This window comes from Pinus tabuliformis, chromosome X (genome assembly GCF_031772625.1).
Source record: "Pinus tabuliformis cultivar Carrire ecotype Pingquan chromosome X, CPIR1, whole genome shotgun sequence".
NCBI classification, from domain to species: Eukaryota; Viridiplantae; Streptophyta; class Pinopsida; order Pinales; family Pinaceae; genus Pinus; species Pinus tabuliformis.
In genome coordinates this window covers 80,198,689-80,213,112 of record NC_142308.1, presented here as the reverse complement: position 1 = coordinate 80,213,112, position 14,424 = coordinate 80,198,689, and the positions used below count along the sequence as shown (strand labels likewise).

General features: G+C 39.1%; 1 protein-coding gene across 1 annotated transcript in view; it reads left to right on the top strand.

The window, feature by feature from the left end:
* LOC149138464 (putative DNA primase large subunit) overlaps window positions 1-14,424 on the top strand; it is a 126,627-nt gene that overhangs the window by 66,807 nt on the left and 45,396 nt on the right. Inside the window, exons 10-13 of the mRNA XM_089446492.1 lie at window positions 4,270-4,318; window positions 4,450-4,497; window positions 4,622-4,711; window positions 4,838-4,897. Of these exons, the coding sequence (XP_089302618.1) occupies window positions 4,270-4,318; window positions 4,450-4,497; window positions 4,622-4,711; window positions 4,838-4,897 (247 nt within the window). The remainder of the gene's footprint in view (window positions 1-4,269; window positions 4,319-4,449; window positions 4,498-4,621; window positions 4,712-4,837; window positions 4,898-14,424) is intronic.

Genomic DNA, 14,424 nt, shown 5'->3' with positions numbered 1-14,424 from the left:
AAGTTCGATTTCCTTGGCAGATTGATTTCCAAAGAGCAACAATTGCTGCCGGAGAGCCAGAGATCGAAGTAGTGAGTGAGGGGCAGGGATAGTGAGGCTGGAGGAAGATTTCTAGATCCAACGAGTGCATTTGCAGAGAGGTAGAAGTACCACAATGAGGCTGACGCATAAGCCTCTAGAGGGCAGTTCGATTTAGCTGAAGAGAAGCTGAGTTTCAATTCCAGAGGCCGGTAAAGGGTTCAGACTGCCAGAGAGACAATTTCTCAACCAGTGGTAGACATGACGACTACAGGGGCAGCTGATTCAGGCTGAGTGTGGTAGACGCTATGCTAGGGTGATGTAGGCCAACACAGAGGCAGTTTGGACGGCTCACTTGGCGCTGCAATCAGAGCCTGGATTTGCCTGTGGGGTGAGGAAAATTTCTCACTAGAATTTTGCTAATATTTTTCTCTGTAGTATTCCCAGATTCAGTGTCTAGATTATTGTACTCAGAATTTTTCACTGCCGCATAATAATAAAACTGTCAGCTGCTGCACTAGTTTTCCCAAGTTGGGTTTTTCTGGGGACAATTGTCCAAAAATAATGGTGTCATTTTTATTGTGTGTGTGCTAGTATTTTCTCAGTTTCCAGCGCTATTATTTCCGTAGTATTTTATTTGTGAAGGTTTCAGTGTGATTTATTCAATATTTGCTGTAGCAAATAAATTGTTAAAATTAATTAACAATTAGGAGAATAATTTCCAATTGCTGCAATAGGATTTCAGTTTTGAAATTTTCACACTCTGCATCAATTGTGCTTTGTCATCATCTCCCTTTACATCTATGGTTGTAATCTCACATCTTTCAACCATCTTTCCAACAATTTGATTTCCTCCTCAAATTTCATAAACATTGAATCAGAATGTTGCTTCTGATCATCTACTTGATCCATCTTTTGGCTTTCTGCATAAGCCAACTTTCTCTTACTCACTGCACTAACAAGTTCCTGCAATTGTGCACCATCAACTACATTTATCCATTGTGTATAATTTCCACTCTGACTACCTGCATGAAAAAATGTTGTCTTATCTTCTTTCATAACATAAATTTGCTTCTGTTCTTCTCTTATGTCTTTGGAAAGCATATCTCCACTTTGTATGACAGTTTTAAATGATTTTCTAGCTTCATCAACACTTGCAACCATACACAAATCATTAGTTTTAAAATCATAAGACTCTATGGTCTCATTTGATGACTCAGTGATCAATTCCTCATACTACTCTGAACTTTCCACATAGTTCAGAAGATCTTTTGTAGATCTCTTCTCATCATCCTCATCACTATCCTCACCAAGTAATGGTCCCTGCTCTGGTTCACAAATGCATACATTCATCTTGGTTTCCTTGAGTTCTTCACTCCACTGAATACTCAATCTATGTTTCAGCTTTACCTCCAACTTTTCCCGCTTCACCTTTTTCCGTAGCACCCATCCACATCTCTGGTCTTCAGCATCTTGTTGTAGCAGCTCCATAAGCACATTCAACCGTGCTTTCATTTCAGCAAGTTCCCGTCTTCTTCTTGATGTCTTTTGCCTTGACATCTTCTTTCCTTCTGCTATGGCTTCCACTTGAACCTTTGTTATGACCCTCTATGGTCATCCTTCTCTCTATCTTTGTGAGCTTCTCCATGCTCAACAATGAACTGCAACCAAGCCTCTCCTCTGTAGCAAGTCTCCTCTTCTTGCTACTCAATACCTCATCAAGCTTTCTTCACTAGCTTGACCTTTTGGTATTTTCTCTGGTTCTCTCCTTAGAACCTTCTCGAGCACTCCTTTGCTCCTTTGGCTGTTGCACTTACTTGGTTTACTGCTTTGAGAACTTCTACTTGTTCCCTGCTTCCTCTATTACAAGGTTCTTCTGCCACAATTCTTACTTCACTTGTTCTCTCTGTCATAGCTTCCAAGCTATGATCCACTATCACTCTCCTTCAACTGCTACCTGCAAACATCAATTCCTCTACACAAATCAATTCAGAAATATAAAGACCAGTTTACCTATTGCAATGTTGCAATTCTCTAATCTCCTTTTGCTATGCAACTCTCTTCTCTCTTCTCTGACTCTCTTCTCGAAGGAGCTAACCAACTCTGATACCACTTATGCAGGAAAATTTGAATTTTCCCTTCAAAGTTCAAATTCTCAATCTAGATTACATGCACAGATTGCATTATTTTCTCAATTAAATATTATTCACCACATCTCCAAACATTTAAAATAACACACAATAATACAAAGAGTCATACACAAAGGCTTTGGTGAATCTGCATTTCCATTAAACAAAGGAAAACTGTACATGCATAAATTCATATTCATACATTTCTCTCTTGGCCTGATTCTACATTTATTTGGCCATTAACTTTCCCTGTAGGATTACAATGATCAAATACAAAGTTAGAATAAAAGTATATTTTTCTACATCCATAAATCACTCTTCATTTATTCCTTGAAGCTCTCATGATTTATTCCTTGAAGATCTCATGATTTATTCCATAAAGCTCTCATGCTTTTCAAGGTAAATTAGCTTTTGCCTTGTGGACAAAATCTTTTCTATCCATAGTTTTTTGTAAAACTATTCTTTAATAACTAAAAGAACTAAGAATATTTACTATTAAGGAATTATAATTCCTTTACAATATTGAAATCTCTTTTCGAGCTTTTCTTCAAAAAGCTTGATGGCTTGCAAATTTTAATGCTCCTGCATCACATCATCAACCTCCAGCCCTGGACTATTCACTTGGCCTTCTACATGATGCAGTTATATACATGTTTATGAGGCTGTCTTATTCTTGTATTCTCTATTACTTATTTTATCTTAGATTTAGTTTTGGCATTTTCTAGGATTTGCATTTGCATTCCCACATTATACTCGTATTGGTTGTATCTTTCAGTACCATTGATCTATTTATGGTCATTCGTTAGACATTGATAAACTTATCTTATCTTGTCATTTGTGGATGTTAATAAAATTATCTTATCACATGTATCATAATAGCTACATTGATTATAAAATGTGTGCAAAATTAATTTTCATGAGGATGTGTAGTAATAAGAATAAATTCAACATTTATATATTCTATTATGGATCCTTGCTGTGATTTTTAATAGACACTCCCTCTTCTCACGTCTTGGAATCTTGAGATACCAGAGTCATAAGTTATTGTGCTTCGTTTATTCAGGACATTATTAAATACTTGAAGCGATGGAGACAAATTTTGTTTAGTGACGTGTTTCTCATACACTTATTTCGTGACTCTTGTCCGCTTGAAATGATTTGTAGGTCTGTTGTACTGAATTCCTAGAGATTATTCTGTATTCTCCAGTGTCTGACTGGTTGATTTTTATTTGTTCATTCATTCATAATAGTATTATAAGCCGGTTGGTAGTTTTGTGCCATTCCTTGGCCACTTCCAACTATATGATCCTCGTGTTGCCTTCTTGTCCTGCTTTTTATTCACAAATTATATTTTGACATAACAACGTATTTGTAGTGAACCTTCATCCTGAATCCTGATAGATGAACTCCTCTTTCCCATTGCTTCTGTTGTTTTGTACTTGGAATTACTGGTGTTGTCTCTAGTATGGATGATATCTATAGCCTTTAGTTTTAATACTGTCTTAAGACTTACTAAAATGCCGCCTAAAATATGTTTTGCAATAATTTTTAAAAAAATTGGAATTTCTAAGTATTTAATATAGTTGTAGAAAAATTCGTCAATATTTATGGCAAAAAAATGTATCCTTTAGAATTTGGGACAACCATTTTTTTTAGGAAAATAAGGGAAATTGGTCATTTTTTGTTGTTGTTGAAAAAATGTGGAAAATTAGCCCTTAAATTCTACTGGGTAATAGGTATTGATGTTTGGCTGTTGTGACTACTTCCAGGAAATCCACCATGTGTTGCTGTTTTTGTCCAAAGCATTGATTTCTACTAGCCCTGTTTCAAGATACAAATTAATGTTGTAACTTGTTTCTAAAACAGGAATTCAATTGTAGGACAACTCTGTTGAGGTGTTTATGATAATAGTTTGTTGACAAAGCCGGGATATAGAAAACTTCTTGTAGGAGCTACACTATTGGAGTTTGGATGTGATAGTGCGATAATTTGATTCTATGGGCCTTTGATTTAACTTTTCCATCTCCATAAATCTAACTTTTGAGGATTTTGGAGAACTTTTCTAGTAATATTTATAGTCTGTTGTTCATTAACATGTTTTGTAAAACTGTCCATGGTGCAGAAAATGGACTTCGACGATTGCTGAAAAAGAGAAAGACCGGTTGACACCTGTATGTAATGAATTCCGTGCTTTTGTCATTTTACATTTAATTTAGTCATTTGATTCCGTCTTCTAAATAGCGATATCTTAGCATGTCCAATTCTTACTGTAGGCTTCATCTTCTAATGCTTTTTTATTCAGATTGTTGAGACATTGGGTACGTGGTATTTGGGACCTGACTACTCAAAGGTGAGTTGGTGATTAGAGTTTAGATTTCAGAGGCTTTTACAATGCTGGAAAGTTGTATGTTCTAAAATGGGCATGTCATTCATTGAGTCATTTGCATAATTTCTTAACAAGTTTTTCACTGCAGCCAAACGATAATACTGAGATTTCACTGAAGGACATAGACAACTTGGCAAACAGCTCCTTTCCTCTTTGTATGCGCCACTTGTTTTTCAAGGTGATCTTCTGTGCTATTGCAATAAAGGATTCTGAAATACTTGATTGTCATTTGCTCAAGGCACTGAGTAGAGAGCTTCCTATTGTTATGGTTTGCCTAAGGCTATTCTTTTTGCTGCATATGCAGCTCAAAGAGGACCACCACCTGAAGCATGGGGGAAGAATGCAGTTAGGACTCTTTCTGAAGGCATGTATCTCTCTCTGAAATGTTGCATAATATTTTGCCGCAATTTAAGCAATTAAGATTGTTTTCATCACTGATATGCTTTTGTCTTCCATGCAATAGAGATTATACTGAAGTTATCATGCTGTGTCTGGAGTCCCCTTCTTTAGTTTGATCCAAGTGAATTGAAATATTGGTCAATTTATTTTTATGTTATATGACACACACTTCTGGAATAGTATGGGGCAGTGTTGCAAACATCACGAAAAAATTATGATAACATCGCCACATCATGATTTTTTCCGGGTGCCGATTTTATTGGCCAAAAAAAATCGCTGATTTTTAAGTCTGAAAAAATCGGGATCAAATCATAAAAATTGCGAAAAATTTGCTAGTCTATCCAGAAAATTGCCTTAAGTCAAAATTTCTGACTTTGTTTTTGTTGTTTTACTGACGTTTTTGGATTTTTTAAGATTTTTTTCATCTTCTGGATCCTTGCCAATTTTATCTCGATGCTGATTTTAGCAACATTGGTATGGAGCACTTGGTTTATATTAAAAGTAATATTTCGTTGTTTGAGTTGTAGATCACTATAAAGAAGATGTTATAACCTTCTAATTCTAATTAAATAATTCCTCACCCTTAACCTTAAAATTACTTCTAACTCTTATTAATAATTCCTTACCCTTAACCTTGTTCTTCAACAACTTAAAGGGTGAGTGACCGATAATGGTTTAGCGTTCCATATGATTTTCATTGAGCTAGGATGATGCTTTTATATTAATAATGTGGAGTCAAGAGAATTGAGTTCAACCAGTTGTTAAAGCACTAAAATCTGTTGAATCTGCTCTCCTCGAAAGCAAGGGAAAAATGAAAAAGCACTAAAATCTGTTGAATCTGCTCTCCTCGAAAGCAAGGGAAAAATGAAATTTAATCTTAACTTTTCTAGGGCTTTGCAGGTCACATATCATTAAATGAAAGCAAATCTTAATTCTGAAAGGGCTTTACATACGATGCCTAAAGGTTATCTTTATTTGTTTACCCACTGTTTTGTTATGCAAGTATTATCCATTGCATGAATGAATTATGGCATGAGTAACATTATTTTTTTTGTTTGTATCTAGAGGAATCGACAAATGGGCTAGTATCACACTCACGTGACATAGGGTTGATTCCAACTGCTACCACTATAACCTCTAGGTGCCTACGTATGCCCCTCCTGTAGGCATATGTGAATCACGAGGATATGAAACTCGAACCTCCTTGCACATAACATTTCATTTTCACGACCATCACCAATTGAGTTGCCCCCTGGGAGCTAACATGAGCAACATTATTAATTGCTTGAGAGATGATTGCTTTCTACAATGATGCAAAGAGAATGAGGATGTTGCCTCCTATGTCTAGGGTTCTCTTGTCTAGGGTTCTCTTGTAGCTCACCTTTGTAAAAGTTTATTTTCAAATTTCACCAACCATGGGTTTCCCATAGGAGAAAACACCAAGTTTCGCTCATGGTTTAGCTTCAATAGAGAAAGAATTACAATGTTTCGCCACCAATAGAAACTAGTGTTTGCAAGGTAATAAGGTATCTTATCTCGCTTCTCTTAAAAGGATGCATCACACAACCAATAAAAGAATTTCACACCACCCATAGAGAGAAGTGGCAAAAATATCCTTTGGATTTTCATAGATGGGTGACGAATTATAAATTTTTCATTTTGAGAATGTTGAGAGTTTTTTAGTGCTTTTACAACTCAAGAAAAGAGGAATCAAATCCTACAAAATGAGCCCTAGTTCTTGGGAAATGAGCCCGCAGTATTTATTTGTGAAAATCACAATGTGAATTATTTGGTATTTGTTGTAGCAAACTACAAATAAATTGTTAAATAAATTAACAATTAGGAAAATAATTTCCAGTTGTTGTGATAGATGAAATTTTCACATGGTATCAGAGTGTGAGTGATCAGTTGAGAAGCTCACAAGTGGAGGAGAGAATTTTGCTGCTAAGAGGGAGCAACAGGCTAAAATTCCTAGAGGCTGCGCAGTTCATTGACAGGCAGGTCGAATTGCCTGGGCAAAAATTCGATTTTCAGTTGCAGGATTGGAAGAAAAATTCGATTTGCATAGGACGGTGATTCCACTAGTCAGAGGGAGCAATAACTCAAATTTTCGCTGAGCAGTTTCCTTGGTTGGACACAGAGGGTTTTACAACAACAGAATTAACGTCGGGTGGAAGAGAAAAGCACACAAAGGGAAAAATTCTCTTAGGGAACTTCGAGTCTCAGAAGTTCAATCTTGCAGCCGTAGATATGAAGTAATTGAGTGCATATTTTCTCACTCTAGAAAAGAGTGCGTATAGCAGAACCGACATCCAAGCGTAGGGAAAGAGGGAGTTTTTGACAGATTCAAAGATGGCCGCAGTAGGACTTAAGATCAGGATAGGTTGGAGGGTTCCTCTAACTATGTCATCTGGAAGGCTAGGATGCCCATCTTGTTAGATAAATATGGCTTGAAGCTCTACATAGACAACATTGTGGTAGTTCCCTAGGATGCAGATAAATTGAAGCAATACCAGAGGGAAATGGGGAAGGCGAAGAGGTTGATCCTTGATGGAGTTTGGGACCATATAGTCTCGCATATATCTGGCAATGATAATGCTAAACAAATGTGGCATGCTCTCGCCCAGCGATATCAGGGTACCTTCGAATAACGAAATATGTCTTTGGAGGAAAAGTTGAGATGCATCAGGATGCAGACAGGGGAAGGCATAGATCCTTTCCTCACTAGGATTCAGGAGGTTCGGGATCAACTTGCAGTTGTTGGGGCAACACCTCAACGCTAGTGCGGTTGGCACTGTACAATGTCTTGGAGGATTGGCAAGTCTTCGTCCAAAGTATATTGGGCCGAGACAAACTACTAGCATGGGACAAGATGTGGTCTGACTTGTAGCAGGAGGAGTTGAGGCGAGTTCTTCTAAAGAGCTCCATCAGTGGGAGCAGTAGTAGCGAATTGAAGGGTGTAAAGGAGGAGGAGGATGTGGCCCTTGCATCAAAGGGTCCCAGTCAGGGGTAGGGGGAGCAGAAGAAGAAGAAGGACTTGTCAAAGGTCAAGTGCTTCAGTTGTGGTGAGTTCGGTCACTATAGTACCTAGTGTCCTCTTAAGAAGGACAAGTAGGAGAAGCATGATTAGCAGGCAACGTTTGTGGAAATAGACAAGCTTTCCTCTAGGATAGAGGAAGAGTTTGCTATGTTCGCAGATATACATCCAGGAGTGAGGTGGGGTGATTTGGTGCTATATCCCCAGGGAGCTACAAAGATGGGCAGGGTTCTTGAGGATTCCACCTCATGGATCATTACCTGGCTACAGGGGCCCACAGTGTTCAGTAACAGGATGGATCAACGACAGTTGATGCAGTCAGTACCAGAGTGAGTTGCAGAATAGTAGTAGTCAGATGCTAAGGAGCGTAGTGTAGAGTTAGCAGTAGCGCAAATTCTTCTGTGACAGTGCAGAGGCTAGTAGCAGTTAGGACTTAGGAGACAAATGCATTGTATTGAACACAATTGATTCAATATTTCAGATGCTTCTCAGTTGCAGTTATTGCAGTTGCAACAACAATAGATGAGAGAGAGTTGCAGTGCAGATGCATAGTTGACAGTAGTATGGCAGTGTCAGCGACAACATGAATGCAACATCAGAGTTGCGCAGTGGTTGGTGGGCCGCAGTGACCAAACATCGACAGCGTGACAAAGGATGATACATAGACAAAGTGTTGTAGCAAGGCGTGCAACACTATAACACAATACTCGCTAAGATGGAGTGTTAGTTTTTGTAGCATCGGATGTGTTCAAGCCACTAAATTTGGTAGGGAGGCTAGAATGCATGAGATCTCCAAAACCAAGAAATCGCTTTTGGAAATTCCACCTAGAGATGACTTAATTAGATTATTAACCTATTTTTTAATGTTTCCTAAGTCTAAACTTAGGAAAACTAGTTAATTAATCAGAATTAATTAAGTCAAGGTGAGAATAGTCTTGAAACTCACACGGATCGACTTCAAGATGATCCCAGCCCTTGATTAAGTTTTAATATTGGCCATTGGTGCTCCAACAGAGGATTCTAAGCAGAAGTCGATGGGCACTTGGAGAATACACCGGAGATACTTGGAGATTCGATTTTCCAGAGTGGTAACAGTCAGTTGCGAGAGAGTTTGAGCTTCAATGAGGAAGCGAAGTCAGTGAGGGGCAATGACAGTGAGGTTGGAGGAAGTTTTCCAGATCCAGTGAGTACATTTGCATAGAGGCTGTGATTTCTCCAGGAAGCTGCGTAGAGCCTCAAGAAGGTAGCTCGATTTGCTAGGAAGGAAGACGTTTTCAGTTCTAGAGGCTGGGTAGGGGTTCTAGAGTGCTGGAGAGACATTTTCCCAGTCAACATCATGCAGGACGACTAGACTAGTAGTCAGTTCGGGCAAGAGTTGCAGCAGGAAATATCAGGTTGACGCAGAGCCTGGGTAGGCCCAGTTGGGCGACTTGCTTTTCAGAAGCAATCTGGTGCAGAAATTGCCTAGAGAGGGTAATTTCCCTCTAGATATTATTTCTAGTATTTTCTCTGCAGGATAGCCAAATTTCGACATCCAAATTATTGTACTCAGAATTTCTCACTGCTGCATAATAATAAACCCTCATCTGCTGCACCAGTTTTCCCAAGTTCAGTTTTTTCGGGGAAATTTGTCCAAAAATAACAGTGTCATATTTTTTATGTGTGTGCTAGATTTTCTCAGATTCCAGTGCTGTTTTTCTTCTGTAGTGTTTATTTGTGAAAACCACATTGTGAATTATTTGGTATTTGTCATAGCAAACTGCAAATAAATAGTTAAATAAATTACCAATTAGGAAACTAATTTCCAGTTGCTGTGATAACTGAAATTTTCACAGGACCAAGATCACTAGCGCATCTAAGTGAACCAAACTTGAATCTTAAAGGCAATTTAGTACTTCAAACAAGGATCCCCTTCCAAAATTGGGACCTTGATCTTGCAATGGTGTTTTCTCACTAGGTAGGGGTGGCTAAAGGTCAACCCTATTAGGTGCTTCCAACCCCCAAGGGGAAGTGACATTTCCCTAGTCCACCCTTCTTTTGGTAGTTGCTAGTGAATACTAAATAGTAATAATGGTAATAGAGGGGATAAGACTTCATGGCCAAAGGACCAACTGATGGTGTGTCCACATCCTGAGTGTATAGATGCGAGGAAGGAGCATTTGTGGATGCATAAGTTACCAATTTTGCCTTGGTTTTCTACCCCTCTTGTACGACTTTTACTTCTTGATTCTTTTCTTTTTTATTACTGCATATAGCTCAAGGGTTAGAGCTTGCCTTGTCTGATGTAGCAGTTGTATTACCCCTTAAAGATGAGTCAGTTTATTGCTCATTGGTGTTGGGAACATATTTTTAAAAACCAGTTAGCATGAATTGGAAACCAGTCAAACCAGTCGGTTCATTAGGCAACCGGGTCGATTCAGGCAAAAAATTCGGTTTAAGGGCAGACTTCACCAAAAAATCACAAAAAATTGGTCAAACCGGTTGGTTTATGACGGAATTGTTCGGTTTATGGTTCCGTAATAAACTGGCCAGTTCATCGCCAAGGCTGCGACGGCCGGTGACGGATCAACACACTCTTTTTGGAAGCTTCCCAGGTGTTTTGGAGGGAAAGTAAAGGTTGTTTCTCTCAAAAAACACCCTCTTCAAGCCTTTAAAAGGAGCTCAACACCCTCATTTTCCTCACACATCTCATTTGGAGTTTTTGTGAGTTTCATTGGGTGCTTGGAGAGTGTTGAATTTTTGTTGGAGTAGTGGAACAATAGAGAGTTTGAGCTAAGTAGTAGCCACCATGCCTCCAAAAGCCAAGGATACTGCATGGACTCATTGTGATATGATTGATGGTAAAATGATCTGCAAATAATGCCAAAAATCTATTGAAGGAGGGGGTATTCATAGGTTTAGGCAACACTTGGCTGGGATTGGAGGCCATGTAAAGTCACGTGGAACACCAAATGAAGTAATAAGTCATATTAGGGCAAAATACCTTCAAGAGTTTGAGACTAAAGTCATTGAACCAACAAAGAAGTTTGTGACTCAGGCAGTTGCAAAGTTTGGGAGTTGAGACTCAACCAAGTTTGATCATGATGAGAAGTTTCAACTTTCAAAGATTAAGTGATAATGTTGATTACTAATATCATATATGTATACTTGTAGTAGGCCAGTGGCCCCATAACTTGCAGGCTTTGTTTTTGGTCTCTAGAGGCCATTTAGAGCCTCATTGATTATATATTTTATTGTTGATATGTATTGCATTTGGTGCCATTTTGATATTTTTATCTTTACATGGTATATGTATGAGCAAACTTTGCATATTTTGTGTCTTTTGGTTTGGAATCATGGTTTTAAATTTTAAAAGCAATTTTTTCATGAAAAATTAATTATTTCATGTGTTTTTTTGAAACCGGTTCATTGAGATCTAACCAGTCTCAGTTTGACCGGTTCCAGGTTGAAACCCGATTTATTAGGTGGACCGGTCCAGTCATTGATTCTTTCTTTTGATGTAGTGCTTAGGAGCTGGGTGATGGCCATATGAGGTAGGTAGAACTGATGGTAGGATTTTCCCATGTGCTAATTCTCATGTCCCAACCATCTTTTACATTTTGATTTTTCTTTTTTTTTGTTTATTGTGGCCATGAGATGCTTTTTCCTTTTTCTTTTAGTTGCATCAACCTCTCAGGGCAAAGTTTCCAAGCCCTACTTAAGTTATGTGAGCATGTGAATGCCAAATCCCCAAAAACCAATGACAAGTTGTCCTTGAAGAATGGGGGTGAGTTATAGGGCTTGTAATGTAAGATGGAAGGTGTATTTATGATATATCGGAAAATGGAACTACACCATCTCTATCATGGCTTTCCAGGTAGTGCCCCTCCTATATCCTAAAGGTCCTTAACGGATCAAAGATTAACTGCCCATGTGAGGTGAGAGAACAAGAATATGGTCAAGGTCTGTCAATCTTCCAGATCACACCATCATCCATACTAAATGCTTAAAACAAACAAGTATAAGCACCCGATTGCAAAATGATCAAAGTACCTTTGAATAGTAGGCCACCTTTGTTAGTTTTTGTAGCATCGGTTGATTCTAGCCACGAAATTTGGTGGAGAGGCTAGAATACATGTATTCTCCAAAACCCAGAAATCGTTTATTGAAATTCCTCCTAGAGATGACTTAATTAAAATAATTAATCTTTTTTTAGTGGTGCCTAAGTCTAAACTTAGGAAAATTGATTAATTAAGTTATGGTGAGAATCTTCTAGAAGAAGACATGGATCGAGTTCTAGTTAATCTTAGCCATCAATTATGTTTTAATTTTGGCCGTTGATGTCTCAACGAGAGCTTAGAAGAAGAAATTTGATGGGGGTTGGAGAACACACTTGAGACACCAACAGTTCGAATTCATTGGCAGATCGAACTCTTGAGTAGCAGCGCTAAGTTGCCGGAGAGAGAGCTAGTGAGCTCGAAGCAGTGAGAGAGGGGCAGGGATAGTAAGGTTGAAGGGAGATTTTCCTGTTCCGGTGAGTGCATTGCAGAGAGACAGTGAGTGCCATAGAGAGGTAGCGCAAAGCCACAGAGAGGTAGTGCAGTGCTTCAGAGGTAATTTCGTATTTATTAGGGAGAAGTAGTGATTCAGTGTCAGAGGGGCCAAAGTGAGAGTCTGGAGGGCCAAGAGGGTCTATCTTCCTAACAACAACTTATCAGATAGCGAGAGGGAAGTAGTTCCAAGTTGTGGGACGCAGTACTGCATAGGCTGATGCAGGGACTGCGTAGAAGCAGCAAAGAGCAGCTCGACTTGAGCCAAGGTCAGTGTTGGATCGCTAGCGAGAGTGATATTTTTCTCACTAGACTTATTGTCAGTCATTTCTTTGTATGGATTGCTCGATTTGAGCATCCATAGATTTGTACTCAGATTTACTACTACATAATATTAAAACCCTCAGCTATTGCACTGGGTTTCCTGAGTTGGGTTTTTCTGGGGATAGTGCAAAAATAATTGTGTTAGTGTGTGTGTGCATATATTCTTCCAACATTGTTTTTCTTCTTCAGTATTTTATTTTGTGAAGGTTGTAGTGTATTAGTTTCGATATTTTTTTTTTTTTTCTAGTTAAGACTAACCTAAGTACCCACGGGGGATTTGAACCGGTGACCTATCACAAGGAGTGCCTTAACAGTGCACCCATTCACCGTCAATCCAAAGCCCCGTGGGCTATTAGTTTCGATATTTACCGTCAAACACAATAAATAATTTGTTCAGTTTATTTAACAAATAAAAGAAACTTAATCATTTGTTGCAGTAGGATTCCAGATTTCCGAATTTTCACATGGTATTAGAGCACACAGATCATAAGTCAGACAGCTCAGTAGCAAAAGGGAAGAGGAATTTCGAATCTCTGTAGAGGTAGTAGTTCGAAACCCTTAGAGGCAGCGCAGTCCCTTGGGCCAGGAGGGTTAGTTTCTGAGGAAAATTTATTTCTCTGAGAGAGTCGACAGAGAATAGATTTTCCAGATCAGAGGTTACCAGAGGTAGAGGGAGACACAATATTTTTCCTTGCAGAGAAAATCTTCAGTTGGGACGCAGTTATTTTGCAACAGTTTGCTCGTACAAAATAGCGATAGGAGGATGGAAGAGCACACACTGAGGGAATTCTTTCCTCATGGAACTTCTAGCCCAAAAGTTCGATTTTTCCTAGCAAAGCAGCAGTAACTATGAGCAGATTTGACCACTTTAGCAGGGAATGCGAAAATCCAGTCAGCAATTGCGTAGAGGAGAAGAGGAGGAATTCGACATTTTTGCAAAGATGGCATCAACATGGTTGAGAGATCAGAATTGATTGGAGGGAGCTTCCAACTATGTGATCTGGAAGGCAAGAATTTCCTGTCTTCTAGATGAGTATGATCTCAAAGCTTACATCGATAGTGTGGTAGCTATACCCGCAGATGTAGATCCGCTAAAGGCCTACAAGAAAGAGATGGCGAAAGCAAAGAGGCTGATTCTCGATGGGGTTCGAGATCACGTGGTGTCTCACATCGCTGACAAAGATATTGCCTGACAGATGTGGGAGGCACTTGCTACGCTACATGAGGGATCTTTTGGGCAACAAAAGATGTATCTTGAGGAGACGCTAAGATGCATAGGGATGCAAAAAGGGGAGTGCGTAGACCCCTTCCTCACTAGGCTTCAGGATATCCGAGATCAACTGTCTGCAGTAGGATCAATGCCTCAACCTATAGAGTTGGTGTGGTTTGCTCTCAACAACGTTTTAAAAAAATGGCATGTCTTCGTCTAGAGTATTCTGGGCAGAGAAAAGTTGCCAGACTGGGATCGTATGTGGGCTGATCTGCAGCAGGAGGAGATGAGGCGAGATTTGGTGAAGACCACCATCACTGGTAGCAGTAGTAGTAGTGGGACAAAGCAAGTAAAGGAAGAGGAGGATGTGGCCCTCGCATCTAAGGGGCAGC